Below are 22,911 nucleotides of genomic sequence, written 5' to 3'. Positions count from 1 at the left end.
TTTTCGTAAAGGACCGCCATTATAAAATTACTTTTTGAATACTCATTATAACTATCACATTAATTTATTATAATTATTACTTGTTGGTACAATTGAGATGAATAATGATGATAATTTCATAGAAATGAAGTATATTGAAATGCATTTTTAATTAAAAAAAATAACGCATCTGTATTTATAATCATATTGTTCATGAAAAACATTTATAATGAAAAATATTAATTATAAATTTGTAGTAAAACCTTCACACCTAGATCAAAAACATCTGATGTAACCATCACATAGTCAAAGTTTTGAAAGGATTAACAAACATTTACTCAAATCTTAATTTAATTGAAATAAAAACATTTTGTACAATACTAAAATAGGTTAAAGGTCAATATCGTTTTTTTTATATATTTTAAAACAAAGGTTTTTGATGATATCTTGTTAATACAACTTTAATAAATCCATTTTCGCTGAATGCAGTTGATGTCAGTAGCTAAAAAATAAAACATTGTAAAAGTTTTTTTTTATTTTGTTTTGGAACAAAAAATATTTTAACATAAGTGAAATTTTAGTACTCACAAGCGTCAGAAACATAATTTTTTTGCGTATTTTATGTATCTTTTTAACGCAGAAAATAAATGACGATATCACGTTTGAGGGAAATCAATTCCTCGTCCGACCACTTCTTTGGATAAAGCAACCTTTGAAGGAATTCAATCTTACGTCTATTTCACCTTCCTCGAGCTGTAACATAAATTTAAATTATAAGGCAGCATAAGATATTACAAGGCGGTAGGCAGGAGTTGGATGCGAGTAGCCGGAGAAAGACCACAGTGGCGTGCACTTGGAGAGGCAGGCAGGCGTTTTGATCCAGCAGTGGACAAAAACGGGCTGATAATGATGATAAGATATTACTTTGCTTATAGCCATAAAAAATAAAATAAAAATCATCGTCAATATTTTGTCGTTTTTTATTATTATTATTAGATAATTTTATCATCATCATTCATGGACAGAGTCTGGTTGGTTGTACAAATACTGATATTTGAGACAGTTGGACAGTGGACGTATATCGTGCGTTTTGAAAAAAATAAGTTGCTCGCTAAACTGTCAATTAAGTTTCAAGTCATCTTAAAAGATAACTTCACACCTTATCTTAATGTAAACGCACCTTGCATTTAAATAATTGGACATTCAGAGTAAGAAAACCTTCGTTACTTTTTAAATACATTCCTTTATCAATTCTTAAACTCTTAGCACCTTTTGAATCTAAACATCAAATCATTACGGCGCAATATGTCATTCTCGATCGGTAAAGCAGTTTATCGCTCTTACTGAGCACACAAAAATAGATCTTAAGGTGACGAACCTTTTCTTACAACGACTGTACTTTGTTAGGCGGTGAAGTAGAAATTATGAAAGGTCCGACATAATATACGAATTTATTAAGGCACTAGTTGCCTCTATGATGACTTTACCTTTTTTTAATACACAGTATAACGAATATAGAAAATGTTTTTACCGGGTCTGATAAATAAAGCTCTCTGTAACAAGATGGGGACACACATTCTCGCACACATCGTGTTCGTGTCAACCCACTTAATTGGCTGCACGCGCTGCTCTGTTCACAGGCTGACTCGAATTCGTGAAAGGTCATTTCCTGAAAATTAATTATCCTTAAATTAATTCGCACCATGTCAAAGGATATCTCCCATGAAATAAACAGTTTAATAATTTTTCAAAATAAACTGCATGCACACATACATTTTTTGGCGAATCCTTATACTGATATTCTTTAAAGGTAAAAGTTACGCCAGCATTATCGGTTAGGCATTTATCGAATATTCCCATTATCAAAAACCAGCTTAAGGATGATATGCCTAGCATGTTTTTAGATTAGTAAAATATGCTGAAGCAAATCAATAACCAATGCCACTTGTTGTTGTAACGGCAATACCTACTGCGCATGTCTTTGACAATGTTACTAATCATAAAAAAAAAACTATGGAAAGCGTAAATATATTTTATATTATAATACCGTTAAAGTTTTAGATCTAACGTATATCTTACAAGTACCTTTTACATTGCCAAAGTTTTAATTGTTGTTTATACATTATCAAGTCCATACATAAATAAGAAGATTGATTGATATTATAATTGAAATAACTAGCCTTAATGTATGTACATACTTATTGAACATTAACACATATATAAATTAGTAATATAAAAAGATTATTACCATTACAAAGTATACGTTCTCATTTCATTTTACATAATAATCTTTGATTATGAAGTTAGAAAGTTGCCAATCCAAAAAAAAAATATTTACATTCTTTTCCGAATTAAATTTTGTTTTTATTTCGTTCGTGTCTAATTCTTTTAGTAATATTTAAAACAAAACTAAATAATTTTAATATAAATAAAATAACCGTTATAAAAAAGTTTCATGTACTTAAAGACCGGTTTTTACATCCTTAGTGAGTAATGAAAAAAATAAGTGTCAAAAGTGATATGTTTTTGTCAAACCTAGTAGGATTTTTCTAAAAGCATAAATTATCCTCAGTGTTTTATTGTTAAAAATATAACTCTTGGTTAATGAATTTCTAAATAGTGTTTTATGACCTCGTTCTATGTTTAAATGTGCTGTGTAGTGTCGAAACAAAGGAGTTGGGGATATTATAACACCGTGGCAAAAGATATCACTATTCATTTTATCTGGTAAGTAGTATTTACATTTAATCTTTGTAATTCTCATAAAAATTAGAATAATTAGGAGAATATTAAAAATTCATTTTATAAGAAAAATAAATGTATGTATGTGGCTCAATAACATACCATAATTGTCTATTTTAATCGATAGAAAAGCATTAATTTTCTTAAACATATTGATACTGTCATAAACTTGAGAACATAATGTTAAATAAATATAACGACCCGAAACTATGTATTTGATAAAAACTTCGTAATAGTGAAATCTGACTATTTGAAAACAAACGAAATTTTCGTTCTATTAAAATATCCAATTAACACTTAAAATTCATATGATATTATATAATATAATGTTCCATAAAAAGTAATCAGAAATGTGTTAAACATTTATAGGCATTCAGATACATTGAACTTGCAGTAAAAGTAAATTTGAAAGGAATAGTGAATAACCCTTGATTTCAGTGCAAGTTTAGTGCTCGTGTACTAAGAACAATGAATAAAAAAAAAACAACCCTACCCCATTGATTTACAGCTTATTTTACTAAAGCCTTGTAAAATTAGTCATAGTTTCAAACTGTTGATCAAATATGGCTTGTATTGTATCAGAATAAGATTGTTTTTTCAATACAACCTCAATTGTATGCAATAATGTTACAGTGCAATTTTATTATGATCGTTTTTTGCTGCTGATACAGACTTTTTTTGCTTCTTTAATGAGGTGTTTTATGACATTAATCTACATAATCTAAACATAGTTCAAGTTGCTTCTTGAAGTTCTATGTATATTAAAGAAACATAAAAAGTTTTTTGTCGTTATAAACAAGTAATACCAAAAGAAGCTGTAATTAATGTTTCTCTTGTATGTAGCGCTGAATATTTATATATATAATCCTTTCAGAATGTTATGATTGCACCTGAAATGGATAAGCTAGCTCCTTTCCTTTATGCAAAATTTTAATTTTACTCGAGTCAATTGACTGTCTATTTCTAGGTATTTAATTTAGAAAAATTAACACATACTTTCAATTGGTAAATACACCAAAAAACCTTATATGTGAAAGATACTTAAAATAAGGTATGCATTGATATTAGTGACAAAGGCATTAAAGTTATTGATTTCGGGATATTTACCATGTTTTTTATTTTTGTTCGGTGGAGCTCGATATTTCAACATAATCTATGGAATTTCTTCTTTATGAGACATTAATAGATAATCAATAACTAATCAATAACTTTAATAATAAAAGTAACCATGTTAATTTAAAATCTTATAGAGGCATTAAAGCCTAGATCTAATAAGTTAAATTTTGTTTCAAATATTTACAATAGGCAATAACGATGGTCCTTATGAAAGATTTTTGTTACTGCAGATATTCTCAATAAAGACTAGTTACTTGTGACACATGTGGTGTACATCTGGACACATAAAAATGCCTCTCCTATTCCCACATTCTGATAGGATGGTAAATGGGTGACAGGGTGGCTTTCTGGGGTAGGAAACTCTTTATTTGAGGCATATATTGATATTACCTGAACAAAGGTTGTAACCGAAGATTCCACATCTAGCCAAATTACATAAATGAGTCAATTTTTTTTAGGCAATACAAGATATTGAAACAGTACTACTATAGAGAAAGTGAGCTATAATAGGTGTATAATATATGTTAATAAAGTCTGTGTTTTATGTCTGAGACTAACCGTTACACTAACTGAATGTACATACATTGAATTTAGTATTGGATATTTATTTTCAGTTCTTTAATAATTTGGTGTGTGATAGCAGTAGTCCTATCATTGCAATTTTAGAATGATCAAGACTTTTATCGTATAATATATATGACTTAGTTGTAAAGTCAATATGATGTTTTCGCCATCCTTATAAATATTGTTTAGCAGTTATATAGTTAAACAATAAGACATATACACTCTTTGATTTGAGATACAAAGATTTTGGCATTTTTACCCAAATAAGATTCTGTACTGTCTGTATAGACACATTCTCTTAAAATAAATTTGAAAATATTATCAAATTATGGAAATCTTCTATATAACTTGGTACTCATCAAAATGGTGAGTTTGTCTAAGGTTATTTTTATACATTATTGAAAAAATCTATTTTTTATGACTGTATCTTTCCTGACCTAAGTGTTATACTCTTCTAGGCGATTTTTCCACTTCACTTCTAGTTTTTGAGTGTAAATTGAGTTTTTATAAAGTTTTGAAATTTGGATATTTATCAACGCATATGAGGCTTGGAATATTTCTTCGAAATTAAAAATTAATTTTAATTGTTTTGTTTCTGTAATTGTGGTTTTTTATACACAATTCTTAAAATACTTCCCATGTTGCAATTTATGTCTAGAAATAACTGGCATAGACTATGATCTTTCGTAATACTATGAGTATAGGTATAGTTTCGTAATTAGATTCTAACTGGAATTATTGTTTTTTTGCTGTTTTTTTAAACATATTTCATTGTTATACATAAAAAATGTTTACACTCTACTTATCACAAATGCACTACCATCTTTCGTGTCTGATGTTATGCTGGCTCACTCATTTATTTTTTGTGGCTTTTATTTGTGCCAAGATGGTGTAGATTATTTCACCAATGACACGTGAGATGGCTCACTCATCCTGCAAACTGGAATTTGACAATACAAATTATTCCTATTTGGTGGTAGAATATATAATGATAAGTAACTGTGGGCTAGCACAAAACCCCTTTTTTATGGAATAGCGGACGAGCGTATGGGCCACCTGATGGTAAGTGGTCGCCGTCAACCCATTGACAATGACGCTGTAATAAATATTAACAATTCCTTACATCGTCAATGCGCCACCAACTTTGGGAACTAAGATGCTATGTCCTGTAGTTACACTGGCTCACTCACCCTTCAAATCGGAACACAACAATACACGCAGTATTGTTTGTTGCGGTAGGATATCTGACGAGTGGGTGGTACCTACCCAGGCGGGTTTAGTTATTATGTAATTGTGAATGTATAATGAGATTCTGGTAAATGTCTCAGTTAAACAAATATCATGCATGTATTACATGATAAAGTCACCGTGACACGTCACTGTGTAAATGATAACGAGAAATTATTTCTTTATTTAAGACAAAGCTACCAGTGTTACCTTTTTACTGCAACAGAGATTAATAAACATGTTTACCTATACCTTTATTATTATAACGAAGCTTATCCTATGGTAGGTTTTTAACAGGGTTTATATATTTGGTGCTAAAAGAAAAAACAATGTTTTAAATAGCGCCAATGCGTCGCCCTTTGGAACTAAGAGGTGCCTTCATTACTGTACCTGTTGACTTCCAAGCAGGATATATTAATTTAAATAATTGTATTTAACTAATTTGACTCTGTATTTTTTAAATATTGAAAAAATTAACTACTGAGTTTCTTGCCGGTTCTTCTCGGTAGAATCTACTTTCCGAAACGGTGGTAGCTTCACTTAATTGTAAAATGACGATTCAAAAGTTTTTGCAAAAGCCTGCTTGAATAAAGTTTATTTTGATTTTGATTTTGTACTGGTTTAGCGATACTGTAAGTTATGAGCGGCAGCGATCGCAGCTAATGCAGTTTCCCATGTTATTGACAACTGATTCGAGGTAATTGAGGTAAAAATCTGTCAGGATGATCATTATTATTATTATTATATACAACTTCTTGTAAAATGTATCATGTAAGCCTACCTATTTATATAGATATATATTTTTAAAGGATCATTAGGTAAATTTTGTATAATATAAGCTAAATAATAAGTCATAATTATCTAATTATAGAGTTTTATTGTGTAAAATAAACACTTATTATTAATTTAAAATAATTACTAATAAATATATTTAAAATAGCAACACTAGACAAATAAACGAATTATAAATGAGTATGATGGACAATGTGGGTAGAAGCAAGCAGAATGTTCTCGAAAAGTTATACGGACGCGTCGAAATTGTAGAGAGAGAAATAAAATTGTAAAAGTGTAAACCAGTGTGTTTCAATTATTAAAAGTTCTAGCTAAACTGGAAAAGTGACTTCAATCAAGTAAAATAAAAGCCGGAAAAATTCTACGAAAAAGTATAAATTTACTGAAAATTTGATTTCTGGTTATCAACGAGAATACAATTATCAATCTATGGCTTAATTCATAGTATTATTTAGTTTCTGTAATCATCTTTACTTTGTTTTTTTTTTTTAAGAACGCAACCAGGTCACGAGTGAAGCTTTTATTCCAAGGAGGTCAGGTCATACATCGCTGTTAAAAGATCTCTTTTAAAAAATGAATTGGGTTGGAAATTTTGTATCTGTAGAAATTGAAAGGGATTTTTTTTATTTATTTTAAATAAGTTTAGAAAAGGTCTATTAAGCAATGAACTGCTCTGGTTAGTTTATTTATAGTGTTTATATAGCCGATGCAGCTGTGATAGTGTTATCACTAAGCAGATATCGTTGAGTGAAAGCGTTATAAACAATTTTGTTTTAAAATTCCATTAGAAAATATGGCGGGAAATGTATCGTAAATAGCTTAACGTCCCTTTATACGTTCAATGTTTGAAATAGATGATGTTATGTTTACATACTAACTTTGCTGGCGACCTTGTACGAGTTTGTATTTAAAAAAAAAGCATTGTGGCCTAAGTTATTTCCCATTATATCGGTTATCTGCCAATGAAAGTCCCGTCAAAATCGGTCCAGTCGCTCCTGATATTAACCGGAACAAAAAGGCCGACAGACCGACAAAAATTGTAAATAATGCTATTTTAGTATATGTACCGTGTATAAATACATATGATTTTAATATTACAAACAGACACTGAAATTTTATTATATGTATAGATTCTTTATTGATAAATTCATCCCGTGCGATGTCGGGACTGGCCGTTATTGGATATATTTTTGAGTATTTTAGTTTTGTATCTGTGTTAGGTCGGGAGTTATCGTAAATTAAAGTTTATTCGCTATCGTTGGGTTGCCGGCTGACCTCATTAAACGCAATTATTCATCAGTGTGGCAAAACAAAATAATTAAAACGATAGCCGGCGTATTTAAGTTAATGTGCTTGTTAAATAAAATAAACATACAATATTATATCTAGTTGTTGATTAAAATTTATTAAAGTAAATATTTTGTTAGTTTCGTTTCAATTTTATTGTTTATCTTTATGTAGTGTAAAACAAAGTCGCTTCCCGCTGTCTGTACGCTTTAGACTAAGTAACAGATTTTAATGCGATTTTCATCAATAGACTAATTCAAGAGAAAGGTTTGTATGTATAGTACACGCATGTTACAGTAGAGAAAAACCGATTACTTTTTACAATTTTTTTAGCCGGATAAAGAGAACAAGTTTTTTTCTTGTCATAACATTATTAGGAAAACATGGTTAATAAATTAGGACTTCATCCATGCATCTCCAATTCGGTTTGGTGGGTTTGAGACAATCCTGGATTTAAGACCAATGGAGATTTTTTTATAATGTTTTCGGCGCCTAATACAAGATCGTTTGTAACCAAAAATTAAGCACATCAAAATGTGTGGTGTATCAATGGTGCTTGTCTGGGTTAGAATCTGCTTCCCATCCCGACTTTTTTCTATTGAGCTTATGCTCTAATAGGAATCCATATAACAAGAAACAAATATGAAATCGACAAGCTAATGATGACGACCTCCGTGGTCGAGTGGTGTGTACACCGGTTTTCATGGGTACGCCACTCTGAGGTCCCGGGTTCGATTCCCGGCCGAGTCGATGTAGATTACCATTAGTTTTCTATGTTGTCTTGGGTCTGGGTGTTAGTGGTTCCGTCGTTACTTCTGATTTCCATAACACAAGTGCTTCAGCTACTTACATTGGGATCAGAGTAATGTATGTGATGTTGTCTCATATTAAAAAACATTAAATATTAAAAATGTTAATATTAATGATATCATAACTTTTTCTCAAGACAATAATGGGCAATAGTATATTACAGTGCGACCGTGATGTCGTGAACGTTTAGTGGGGGGGGGGGGGGGTGGAGCCGCACCTCCCACTAGTATAGTAGCCGCTTATCTCGTATTATTGTTTATCTTGTCTTTGTCCTCTTTTATCTTTTTTTTATTTCATACCTAATTTGGAGGTAACCTCAAACTGTCGGTCGTATTTGATAAAATTAAATATGTTTATGTATTTATAACAGTTTAGTTGGTACCCGCGACTTCCATTGTGTCTTAGATGTAGTATTTGATATATATAGTATTTGATAGATCTTACGTATAGAATCGTTTCTTTAGTCTAACTTAGTTTTCTTCCAGATACTTCTACAATATTAGTTGAACCCTTGAAATTGGTATTATTTATTTTATATAGATATGTATATGATGGGGAGCCATCAAGATTGTTTAGTTCTGGGTCACCATCTTCGTCGTACATATTCGCGAAATAATACAACGAATCGTTAGCTGGATTATCGTATATAAATGTTTACATTATTTCATAGGCCTCCACACTATCCTTCCATCTGCTTCTTGACAGCTGTCATTATATTTTTTTTAAATATGAAAAATAGCGATTGATCTCGAATCGAATTCCCAAAACTAAGTGATTATAAACAAAGTTTTTAGTTATCCGACTGACTCTGCGACATATATAACTTGTATAACTTGACAGATGATCATTGCTAATTATAGTTGATAAATAAAATATTATCGGATTCATCCTGTAATATTTTCCAGACAAATCATATAGTTGAAAATTAAAATGGGATTGGTTCGTTATCAACAATATAGAAATTAAGTTGCTCTTGACGCCTCGGAACGCAAATGTTTTTGTATTCAGGCATCAAATCTTCACCCCATACAACTCTAAATTCGCCAAACTTAATACATTTACATTTAATTCTACCCTGTAAATGACGATTCAAAAGTTCTTTTATAAGCCTACTGAAATAAAAAGTATATTTTGTTGTCATATATACCTACATAATCAGTATAAAGACCCACTAAGTCTCTTTTTTTATTTTATTTTTTTATTAAATTTTTAATGCTTCTATATTGAATAAAGGAATTTGAGTTTGAGTAATATAAGTAGAAACCAATAGAGCCGAGATGGCCCAGTGGTTAGAACTCGTGCATCTTAACCGATGATTTCGGGTTCAAACCCAGGCAAGCACCACTATATATAAGTGCTTAATTTGTGTTTATAATTCATCTCGTGCTCGGCGGTGAAGGAAAACATCGTGAGGAAACCTGCATGTGTCTAGTTTCATTGAAATTCTGACACATGTGCATTCCACCAACCCGCATTGGAACAGCGTGGTGGAATATGTTCCAAGCCCTCTCCTTAATGAGAGAGGAGGCCATTAGCCCAGCAGTGGGAAATTTACAGGCTGTTACTTTACTTTACTTTAAGTAGAAACCAATAAGTGAAGATTTCTTAAGTAAGTAGTTTTCGCTAGCATTCTCATGCCGAATGTTATTTTGAGAAATAGAGAGAGAAGTATTATTGGAAAATTCCAAGTTATTTAAATTTAATAGCAATTGTGAACACATTTATATTGTGTTCCAATGACAGGCGTAAAGTTAAAATAAACAATTCCGCCCTTGGCACTTTGATCTAAAACAATCTATAGTCTATTCCAATACAAGAAGGAATAAAGGTAAACAAAACTTAGCTTTACGTATTCCATTTGTTTTGCTAATAGCCTGGGTATATTATGAATCTAACAGTTCTTGATTAATAGAAAACTAGTATTCGTTCGTTTCGTACCCGTTTTAGGGTGTTGGTTGTCATGTGTCAGGCAGAAAAGTAGCCTACGTCCATTTTTGAAGTTCCACTTTGCTTCATACCAAATTTCATCAAATTCAGTTCAGCGGTTTGGTTGTGAAAGAGCGACATATAGACAGAGAATTACTTTCACATTTATAACATTAATATAGATTACTTGTAATGTAACGCTATTCCACTTAATGACTCATGCCCACTTAAGGTTTACTGTCGATGATTCATGCGATTTTTTGAAAATCCATAATGATTATCATAGATTGTCACGTTCACCAAAGATATCGCCTCAAATCAATATCATATGATGTTTATTTGGCTTTCGTCCTACTGTGGTTGGAATAGACAATATATTGTTAAGATAAAATGATATAAATGAATAGATAAAATGTCGGTTCAATGACGATGAAGTTGTTATCGAAAGTTTCGAGGTAATTAATCTGTGAGTAATGTCTCATCAGATATTCTACCGCTAAACAAGAGTACGCAGTATAGCTGTGTTCCGGTTTGAAGGGTGAGTGAGCCAGTGTGACTACAGGCATCTTAGTTCGCAAGGCACATTGGCGATGTAGGGAATAGTTAATATTTCTTACAGCGTCATTGTATATGGGTGATGATGACCACTTACCATCAGGTGGCCCATATGCTCGTCCGCCAACCTATTCCATAAAAAATAAAATAAAAAATGTGCAAATAAAGATGTATTATAAGCGAGAATTGTGTGTAGTGCATAACGGAGGTATTAGTTAATCGCAAGGAATATACTAGTCTAAGGTTTGTATATGGTTACTCTTCCTGCCATCGCAATGAATACTTCTGTCATAAACATACAGTACGACACAACTTAGATGAGGCATCGGCAAATTCAATAAAACCGATTACTGCCGATTTACACATCCAATAGCGCGCCATTCGAGGCTATTTGTCGCTACAGATTCCCGCGTCAGTTCAACCCGAGAAAGCAAGTGCATGTAAATCGACGTGTCGAATTGACGAATATATTAGGTCATAGGAGACAACACAAGTTATTACGTTTTGTATTTTTGTAAAGATTATATTCACATAAGAAATAAATATTGATGATTTGGGATAGCGTTCTTGATTCTAATTTGTGTGATGTAATTTGTGTCCTACTACACCTTACCAAAATTGGTGACGATGTTATCGTAACCAGTTACATTAAGCTGGTTGAACTTCCTTGCGACAAAAAACGTCCCATTGACATTCAATTTTTTATTATATTGACGTATGTACAATAATCAATACCGGAATTATTTGAATGTTATTATTTTACTCGGTGTGTTTTGTGTTGGTTAGAGAACTTTCTAGAACTAGCCGAGACGCTTATCTCTTACTGATTGATTAGGAACTATCCAAAAGATTTAGACCCTTCTAGATCCTCTTTCAATTGCGAGTATCACGCAAATTATTGATTTTGTTTCTTTGGTTAAACTTGTTGATTATTGAGATTGATGATATCAACATAATGTCAACTGTTTGTTTTTTACTTTTTAACTCTTTTCGTGATAGGGCTTCATGTAAGTCTGGTAAGTACCACATTCTTCCACCAAATAGTACTTAGTATTCGTATCTTCCGGTTAGAAGTAAGCGAGGCAATTTCAACCCACAAGGGACATAATACCTTAACTCCCAAGTTTGTTGACGATGATCATTGACGATCTCAGGAATGGTTAATATTTCTTACTGTGCTGAAGTCCTTATGCCTCTCGATCACGTACCAACAGATGAATCATTCTCCAGTCCTACAAACTATTATAAATATATGAATAGTAAGGTGTAGTATTAAGCCATCACGGTCGCACTATAATATCTATCAATCATTATTGTCATGAGAAAAATTATTAAAAGCATAAATATTGACACTAAAATTGTTTGTCTTTTTATTTTCATTTGTTTTTCTTATATGGATTCGGTTTATAATAAAAAACCTAATAAATTATGTAATATGAAAATGAGTATTATCTCTCAAAGCGTCACATTGTTTGTTAAAACGACACGAACAAAGACATCGTTTTTCTGTGTTTTAACAAATGATCGTTATCTATAAATGTTACACAAATACACATACACAATTACAGAAAAAGTTTTTATATATTTTATTCGACTATTATGATTTGTTGAATTTAATGTTTATCTTGTAAAAATAATGACCGAATAAGATTTGTTTTTTTTTAATCTGTGGAACAAAAGAGGAGCTCTGGGATGGTTTACTAATTAGTGAATTTGTTTTCTAGTTTTAGGCTAAGGGTTTGCAAAGAAGTAGCTTGAAGATTTATGTGTTGCTGTCGTGATTATTCTATCTTTGTCTTCGCACGTAAAACAATCTATCAAATTGTGTTAAGGAATATTGGAATAAATAAAGTAAAACTCTTTTCTAAAATCTTTAGAAAAGAGTTTTATGAAGCTCGTTTTTTTAATTATATTATGCCATTTACTTAAAGTCAATTTAGTATGTTTGATATCCATGACAAAAACTTATCCTTAGTGCTGTTGTGGATATTTTTAAAATCAGAAATATAATTTCTAATACATTTAATTATAAAAATAACAAAGATCGTCAAATTAAGCTTTATTTCGCAGTCATGAAATGGTCTTTTAATAGGCTGATATATTAATGGATTATTGTTGCAAAACAGATGTCTATCAGCCGACGTCTAAAAACAGTAACGTGTGTCGAAATGTTATGTTTCTGATGTAACTGTTTTTACAGTGTTGAGATCTGTCAGAGCAAGGCATGGTATCTGGTCTTCTTAATAGAAACTTTGTTCAAGATTGTAATTGCGAATATAGTCTTAGTGGACAGATAGGTCTTAATGATTAATTGTAACTCTACTGACCTACTATAAACATAACTAAGGAGATTATATGTTGTCAAAATAGAAAAAAGGTTGGTGACATTTATTCTTGTTTGCCAAATTTTACATACAAAATATATCTTAGGTCCAATCATGGAATTGACCGTCCATCGCCCATAGTCGCCTGCAACACTGGAGGCCTTGTAAGGAAGAGGCTCTAGTCTTGAAGGTTCCGAAGTAAAATCGGTTAGGAAAAACAGTTGGCGAATATGGTTTCACAGAGTTATCATGGGAGGCAGAAAATGCCCCAAGAATTGCGTTTGTGGATATACGGCCAACGGAATGATGCGTTTGGACCTTTTAACTCAGATGTGATTTTTGTGGGTCAAATTTTGCGACCGGGATTAGTCGGGATGCTGATGTTTATGATACAAAATTATTAGGTATACACCAAAGTTACCATTGAATAATTTTGTTAAAAATTGAAAAATTGTCTACGTCAAAGTCTCATTGTCTTAAAAGTTCTAAGTATTATTTTTAACAGTATACCAGAAGGCTAGGCTTACTTTGTATGTAATGCTGAATAACAATACGTCATAATAATTGTATATAGTAAAGAGTTAAGAAAGATAACAATACAAATCGTACACAAACATCCATAATATTAAGCCTTTAACAATACGTACAGTTATTATTCACGACCGGATTTCATAAGGTTATGATACATAAATATCAATTTGATAACTGATAATGTCTTTTATGGTATGAGTAATAAAGTCTAATTTACAGTGTGTTATGTTTATTTACCTTTTAAATGGAACCTAGTCGATTTTCTTGAGTGCATTCGGTACACTTGTACTCAATCGCTTGCTGGATAAGGTTGGGGTTACATTATACGAGCGTATTGTTTGTAAGGCTTCGGCATAGAGAAGGTACTATGATGTTCTTGTATTTCTTTCAAAAAAACGCAACGTCTATCCAAAATTACCAACATTTGACATCAAAATAACGCAATATAATTGCCAATCTTTATCTATTATAGATTTGCCCAAAAATGGCGTTTTGAACGTTGAAGAAATTGGTATTGGAATTTTGGAAGTAAAGTTTAAAATGGATATATGTAGATTAGTGGTGTTATATTATATTTTATGTAACTGAGATAATTAGTAAAATGCATTTTAGATATACATTGAAGGTTAAGACTGAGCAAAGCTATACAAGAGAGCAATTAAACAAAGATATACAGACCTAAAGATAAGAAGATCTTCAGATTAGTGGATAAAATGTTCCCATTCTAATGGGATAAAGGAGATGCAGTTTCCGTAATCGAGGATTTGTTTCATTCTTAGTTTAATGGCGTTAGTTTTACTAAAAGAAGATATTATTTATGTAGTAGTAGATAGTATTTAGTGTCACGTGGGATGGAGAACACACGAGTAAGATTAATAGGTAGGTCTATGAGGATTCTGTTTCTGTGTTTTGGGATACATCTCAATGTTGGGATGTTTGTTTTAGTGCATACATTAATACCTACTGTCAAATTGACATATTCGATGCAAAGTCCTGCACTGCACTCCTTAAACAAAGATCGCCCGCCGTTGTTTTGGTAAGATTGAATTCAACAATTGAAGAATCAGCACCTCTCCGTTTCCAAATATTTCTATAGACAGGCGTATATTGAGCTCGATGTTATTTTCGCATATATTTCTAGTATCTGCTAGATATATTTGTTTTTAACACGATCACTTATACGGTCTAATATACGAATCTTAGCTATCAGTAAGTTTTTACTGAAGTTTAACTACGTGTATACAGGGTTTTATTGTTTTGTAACGCTGGGCATCTGGGGACCTATTAAGGAACAGCGGCATGACAAAGTGGTTATAGCAGCTTCTGTGTTCATTGAAACCGGTTTTTGGATGTAATAAGCCCCTCCATTAAAGGTCTCGCTCATAAAGCAACCGCTTTTCGATAATTTACTACGTTTAACTTAGAATATTACAACAACATTCTACAGCAATCCTTAGTTATAAAATTCGACTTTATATGGTCCTGACCAATAAACATACCGGTAAACGAGCCAAACAATTTCAATTATAACCTTTTTGATATTGTGTCTTTTTGTGTAGAATAATAGTACTAATCTTTTTGTAGTTCCTAGTCTTTGAAGCTTTTTATTTTATTTGACGATATCAGAGATATGTTTTGACTTTTGTCTAGACCGGACTTAGGCTTGTTAGAAATTAATAATACAAGACAATTTAGCAATGCCTGAACTGACTGGGTTAGGATAGCGAAAAGTTTTGATTTAAGTGGCTTTAAAAAGTGATTTTCTTAGTTAATTTTAAGGATTGGAACTATTGGAGCAACGAAAAGTGACGTCAAGTGTTTCACGTCACTTTTCGTTGCTGCCTTTATCTCCAACGTTTCGAGATGTGACTTAAATATATAGCGGTAGATGCTTGAGATTGATCTGTTTTATTATCGTTTTCAGAAATGTAAATGAAAAAGATAACTTATGCAAGTTGATTCTGAGGTATAGGTTCTTGTAATCTAAACATATAACAAAATTGTTTCTGACTGTGCTATGCATGTCTATTTGTTACGGCTATTCTTTAGAACGGATGGACTGTCATTGATGGGACTTTTACGGGGTGATATCTGATGTAATAAGGTGTAACTTAAATACTATTGTGTGGTTGAGAACTTTTCTCCTTTAGTCAGAATTGTTATTATGTATCTTAACTTTAATTTTAAAATAATTCCCTTATGTAAACTACTATTTACTATGTTTTTGAAAACCGCTTGCTTCTATTTTATATATCCTTACCCTTTCATTTCGGTTTACATCTGAAACGTTATTTAATTAATGAACCTTATTACGACGGTTTAAAGGTCAAAATGATTATTTAAGTGCGTGCAAAGTGGTATCGCAGTCGTCAAACTAATATACGACTATTTGCATACTGTCTAAAGTACTTTTTCGTATTCAATTTTCAATGGATATAAAGCTGTTTATATTTGAAAGTGTTTGAATGGGAGAAATGTAAATAACCATTACGATATAAGTTGTATTATGTTAATATTCATTTTAGAAGAAGATTGTATTTTTATTTATTACAAAAATTTGGTGTATCAATTTATACAAGTCGTTTCGATGATGTTAAATCTGCGAATGTGTCCCACTACTGGGACATTCTTCTTGTTTCTCTTTAGAGGGGAAAGTTTGTACCTTTTCCCATCATTATGCAACATCAGCAATGTATATAAGTCCATCTTGGATCAGAGCAGCTGACAGGCAGCAGTGGAAAGAACTGTAGGAGGCTTTTGCCGTAAGGCATACCGAAATAAGAGTGATTATATAGTAGAAAAAATATTTAATTTTAGAGTAATCCTGTGTAAACTTTTGTAAAGTTTAAGTTTCGGAAATAAAAGACTCTATTATTATTATATAGATAAGTCCATTATTACTACAGTATCAAATTCTACGTTTTATAGTTTCAAGTTCCTAAGCCATTCCTTTTTTCCACACAAATATGCTGTAAACTTAAAATTTTCCATCCAGCATCATTTTTGCAAGGTTGTTTCTAATTTTACTCTCGAAGTTAAAATATAGAAGATTCTCAAGGTAAATATTATATTTAATACTGCATATGACTTACAGAATTGTCTTTAATTTAGTATAGAAAAGAAAATGAATTCTTTCAGCTATTTGGACTATTAGTTGTCGCCCGCGACTTTGCTCGCGTTTTAGTAGATTGGTTGTCATGTGATAGGCAAAAAAAGTAAAATATGTCCTTCCTTGAAGTTAATATCTGCTTCATGCCAAATTTCGTCCAATTCGGTTCAGTGGTTTAGTCGTGAAAGAGCGACAAACAGACAGACAGACAAAGTTATTTTTATAATATAAAGTATAGACAAAATAAGGAATTAATAAATAATAATAATAAATATGATACAACTTATATACATATATTACTCTGATCCCAATGTAAGTAGCTGAAGCACTTGTGTTATGGAAATCAGAAGTAACGACGGCACCACAAACACCCAGACCCAAGACAACATAGAAAACTAATGGTAATCTACATCGACTCGGCCGGGAAACGAACCCGGGACCTCAATGTGGCGTACCCATGAAAACCGGTGTACACACCACTCGACCATGGAGGTCGTCAATTGTTTGTTGTAATAAAAAAAAAGGAAATTACGAAAAGAAACTCCTTTGTTTTTTCGTCATTTTTGTCCTGCAGTACCTGCCTACTTGAACACATACGTGGTCTTGCATATATCAGCTCGCTTCCAAGCGTCTGTTACCAAGTTCAGACGTCTCCGTTGTTCAGGAAAACACCTCGCTTAGACATGTCGCCATCGCTGTTGAATACAAACACGTTATCCGATGTTATTTGTATGGTGTTTTTTTTCGTCATCACATGGCCTCGGTTCATGGTTATTATTTATGATTACATTTCAATGAACGTCTATTATAAATAGATTATTGTTTTTTATTTGAACAGTTCTATCAAGATGGACGTGACGAACGTAAATGGAATTACAAAAGTGCTGTGTTAATACAAAAAAAGTGTATCCCTTTAAATGTTAATGATGGTAGTAGTCTGTACCAATAATCTTTTTATAGTTTGGTAGTTGTTCCATGTGGCTTTGCTCACGTTTTGGGTTTTAATCTACAGATGTAAGTAAAAAAAGTACCATATGTTCTTTGGTTAGCAATTCATACAAAATTTCGGCATATTCGGTTCAGTAGCTTGGCCATGATAGAAACAAATAGCTTGAGAGTGTAAAGTAAAAAAGTAAAGTAACAGCCTGTAAATTACTCACTGCTGGGCTAAGGCCTCCTCTCCCATTAAGGCGAAGGTTTGGAACATATTCCACCACGCTGTTCCAATGCGGGTTGGTGGAATGCACATGTGGCAGAATTTCGACGAAATTAGACATATGCAGGTTTCCTCACGATGTTTTGCTTCACCACCGAGCACGAGATGAATTATAAACACAAATTAAGCACATATATACATAGTGGTGCTTGCCTGGGTTTGAACCCGAAATCATCGATAAAGATGCATGCGTTCTAACCACTGGGCCATCTCGGCTCGATTGAGAGTGTGACCTTTTGCATTTATAATATGACTATAGAGTTCGTCCAATCATTACGAATTACTTAAAAATGTTTGTCTCTTTGCCCGCTATGCATTTCTAAACCATTAATTTGATTGGGATAAATTATTCGACAGCTGTTATTCGTATCCCCGCAAAGACCAAAAATTCATGATTTTTCCTTTGTATTTGTCCTTTAATACAAACCTTTGTAGACCCTTATAACCTTGCTTTAGTGTTTGTATCGATAATATTGAATACACAATAATTATTTCTTATATTTGCGTCGATATGGCACGTGTATTTCTAGAGAGCCATTATAACAGAAGCCTTGGAAGAATCGATTCGAATTCAATACGGATTAGTGATATATGAAATGTGAATAGAGTAGAATAATAATTGTAGAAAGGCATCTATATACTCTGGCTTAATACAGAACGCCTATTGGTTGAATATTGCGTCTAATATCACTTAGCGAATGTTAATCCAGATTTAAGTTGAATTAGTTAGTCAAATTTTCTGTGTATCCAATATCTCACATTGGAAAAATCACAGTTTTTTTTAATATACCTATATATAGTACCTTACAGAAAAAATATATATTTTCTGTAAGGTACTATTTGCTCTAATTAACATAAATCGTTGTTAAAAATTTGACAAGTGTCTGAATAGTCGTCAAAATTAATACCAAATTCATTCATTTATTTTATGCTATTTTAAAATAAAGATTCGCTTTACAGAATAAAAATAAGTATTTAGATAATCTGAAATGAAGTCCGGACTGGACTATTCTTAACACGTGGGTGTAAGTCGCATGTGTGATCGTGTATCAAACTCAAACTCAAATAACTTTATTCAATGTAGATGCATTACACATTCTTATTGATGGTCAAATTAAACACAACCACCGGTTTGGAAAACAAAACATCCTGACTCGACTCAGAAACTCAGCGGGTCTTCTTTGTCAATAAATTAAATACATATTGTATATGAATAGAAATAGCCAGGAGGCGAGCGTTTCATTCCCAAGGTATCTCCATTATGGTGACACCGCAATTTTTGAATTTCTATTAAAAAAAAACGTGTGCTTAAATGTGCCCAGTATGTGCTACGATGTACCGCTTGAAAAAAAATTACTCAAAAAAGATAATTTTTATGAGGAGGTCCTTTTTTAAGTCCTGTAATCACCGCTACTTTACTTTATCGAATTTATTAAAATTGTGCCTGACCGCCTGTAATGTGCTCGACATGTGCTGTCATGTAAAATTCAAAATGTACTATCAAACATAAACTCACTAAGTATATAGTGACCTCTCGCACACAAGCCAACGCTCAATGCTCATGTAGCACCCGAGTCTGCAATGCAGATGGTAGATCGTATCCAACGTAAACAATGCACCAGAGCGGTCCGCTTACATAAAATTGAATGGAATCACAGTCGATACGTTTACGCATCTGTAAACACTCGTATAAACACTGATTTATCTCTTTCTGATTTAATTGATGTGGTATTTGAAGGAAGGAGACAGTTTTAGACCCTAAAACTATTTATAAAGAAATCCTCAAGCTTTTATTGATGAGTAGAGGTATTGTAGGAAGAACCTCTACTCTATTCGACTATTAAGGAAGAAAAGCCAAATATTTTTTATAGCAAATTAACGCGATATCATTGATCGAAAAAAATAAATAAAGTAACATCTGCTACATGTGAATTCCACCAACCCGCATTGGAACAGCGTGGTGGAATGTGTTCCAAATCTTCTCCTGACAGGGAAGAGGAGGCCTTAGCCCAGCAGTGGGAAATTTACAGGCTGTTGCTGCTGTAACTATGACTATTTTAAGTCATTTTGTTCTAGAATTGTATCGATAAATTCGTTTATGGAAATAACCCGCTTTTGTGATACGTAGGTATTTACAAGATAAGGCTGTTTTATATAAGTGTGATCGATGGATTTATGTCCTTTTAAAAATAGAATTATTTACGTGAAGTTTTAATTTTGTAAGTACAACAAATGACTGTATGAGTTGATGTGTATATGACACAGTTTCTAATGGCCATAAGTGAACATTTACAACAGACCACAGTTTGAGACTTGATGTTAAAGTAACGTCACACTTTATGTATTTATTTTGATCCAGAATTATTTTATTTCAATATTTTACATTATTTGACGGTCATGTTAATTTTTAAAATGATAACTTCTTATGGGAGGGTCTAATTCTGCATGGCTTCCATTTCTCTTATATATCATTTTAGTTACAATTTACAACAAGTACAAATTAGTAATAAAATATATTTTAATACCAATAAAATATTTTATTAATATATAACCTTTCCTCACCTTATCTTATTATACGATATATAACATATAAGTAAAGATTTTTTAGCTAAAACTTACTTTACTTAGATTAATTTAAGTCATCACTTTGTTAAGTTTGTTTGTTAAGTTATCACAAGTTGTCGTACATGTATAAATTTACAATTTCGTTATCCCCATTTAAATTTTTCGAATAAGGATATACAATTTCTTATTACATTTTGTTAGTGTCTTATATATCGAGTTCAATATAAATTTATTCAAATAGTGATTCATTTTATTCCACATGCTCCTGACGGAATAGAGAGACGATTCGATATTAACTTTTGAATTGCAATTTTTCAAGAATACATATAAACTGAGGCCACTTGGGTAGAACACGTGGATCTTAACCGAACGTCGAAGGTTTATGAATCGAGATGTACCTCTGGTTGTTGTAGTTTTAAAACTAGATTGCTTCCTTGATGTACAGTCGGGGTAAGAAAAGGTTCGTTCTGCTTTACCGATCAAGAATGACATATTGCGTCGCAATGATTTGATGTTCAGATTTAAAAAGAGCTTAAGACTTGATAAAGGAATTAATTTGAAAACTGACGAAGGTTTTGTTATTCTGACTGTACTAGGCAAAAGTACTGAGGTTCTGGGTGCGAGCCCCCAACATCAAGTCTCTTGGTTAATGCTAAGATTTTTTCTACAGAAAAACGGGATAAATCATTGTTCACCCGAATTGAACTGTGGACCTAGATTCCCTAGGCCAATGAGGGAGTCAATAGGCATTTTAACACAACTCAAAAACAAATATGAATGAAATAATGAATGAATATAATGTAATGATAATAATTCCTATGTTCGTCAATGACTTTATCTATGTTTATTATCTATGGCAAAAAATATTATCTAATGTACAAAATATCTAATAAACACGGATGTAACAATTCAATAAAATACTAAGATGCTCAATAAAGTCCAGTGATAAGCACACGAATCTCTTAGAATAATGCCAATAATTTTCTGTGTTTAGTAATTCATCTCGTGCTCGGTATTGGAAGAACACTATGAGTATACCTTTTTTATTTTGATTAAAAAAAGGCGTTACGCGTTTCCTCCACATTAAGTGTGGGAGAAGGCTTACGTGGAAGTCGTCGGTGCACAGAACGAACGCTAATACACCGGAATATCCACTAAAAACCATGGAAAAACATGTTACGTGTTTCCCTCACATTCCGTGGGGGAGGGGGAATTACGTGGGACTCGTCGCTGCCCAAAACGAACGCTATTACACCGGTACCCTCTCCGTTTTTTCCCGGTCGCTACAGGATCACTTTTGCATACTACCGAGGCGCATCATGAGCAAACCCCTGTCGGGTGACTAGTCACACGAGTGTTCATTTGCCCTCATTAGAGCAGCATGGTGAGATCCAAAGCTTCTCAAAAGGAGACTTACTCAGCCCAATTGTGAGCCATTTAGAAGAAGTTTCGTCAAAGCGAAAGATTTAATTTCATGTATTTAGTTGAAATAAGTGTAGAGTTTGTGTTTATTATGACATTGTGCTCGAAGGAAAACTTCGTGAGGAAACCTGCATGTGTAATATTTCAATGACATTTCTGCCTTATTTGTATTAACCAACATTGGAGCAGCGTACCTCCACATATTCTCCTCAAGGGAAGAGGAAGCCTCAGCCCAGTAGTGTGATATTTGCACCTTCAAGTGTAAAGTTCATTTTCATATAGGAAATTAGGTAACAAGATTTTATGATCTATTTGAATTTCCCTACATTATTGTGCTTCGTATTAAATTACTTAGTTTTGGTTAGCATATTTATCATACCGTCGTTGGTCATTTTGTTTTCAATAGCGCTTTTGATATAACTGGGATATGGGTACATTAGCAAGACCGTCAATTGTCATGGTACTCCGAATCATCATCATCCTCCTCCCTTTATCCCAATATTATTTGGGGTCGGCGCAGCATCTTACAAGTAACATTCTTTCTAACCATATCGTCTTTCACACAATCCATCCATCGTTTCCTTCTTGTCCTCTACCTCTATATCTTTCCACATCCATGCTCAAGTATATATGTATGTATATATGCGTCATCATACTCCGAATATCAAATGGATATTGTGAACACTCCTTAGATTCGTGTTAAACAGGTTTCGTTGTGTGACATAAGTACAGTGCATATGTGCTTG

At 32.5% G+C, this 22,911-nt stretch overlaps 2 protein-coding genes across 2 annotated transcripts in view; one reads left to right on the top strand and one right to left on the bottom strand.

The window, feature by feature from the left end:
- Window positions 1-398: 398 nt before the first annotated feature.
- Window positions 399-1,934, bottom strand: LOC124540171. Its single transcript, XM_047117630.1, has 4 exons — window positions 1,753-1,934; window positions 1,511-1,648; window positions 568-732; window positions 399-481 (listed from the first exon to the last, which is right to left on the bottom strand). Exons 1-3 carry the CDS (start codon window positions 1,873-1,875, stop codon window positions 652-654), a joined length of 342 nt encoding a protein of 113 aa, XP_046973586.1. The 5' UTR covers window positions 1,876-1,934; the 3' UTR covers window positions 399-481; window positions 568-651.
- Window positions 1,935-2,477: 543 nt separating this feature from the next.
- Window positions 2,478-22,911, top strand: part of LOC124540050 — a 103,355-nt gene continuing 82,921 nt past the window's right edge. The window contains exon 1 of the mRNA XM_047117454.1: window positions 2,478-2,706. The gene's annotated coding sequence lies outside the window, so the exon portion shown is untranslated. The remainder of the gene's footprint in view (window positions 2,707-22,911) is intronic.

This window comes from Vanessa cardui, chromosome 24 (genome assembly GCF_905220365.1).
Source record: "Vanessa cardui chromosome 24, ilVanCard2.1, whole genome shotgun sequence".
In the NCBI taxonomy this organism is placed as follows: Eukaryota; Metazoa; Arthropoda; class Insecta; order Lepidoptera; family Nymphalidae; genus Vanessa; species Vanessa cardui.
The sequence above is the reverse complement of the archived record's forward strand: the minus strand, read 5'-3'. Positions and strand labels throughout refer to the sequence as shown.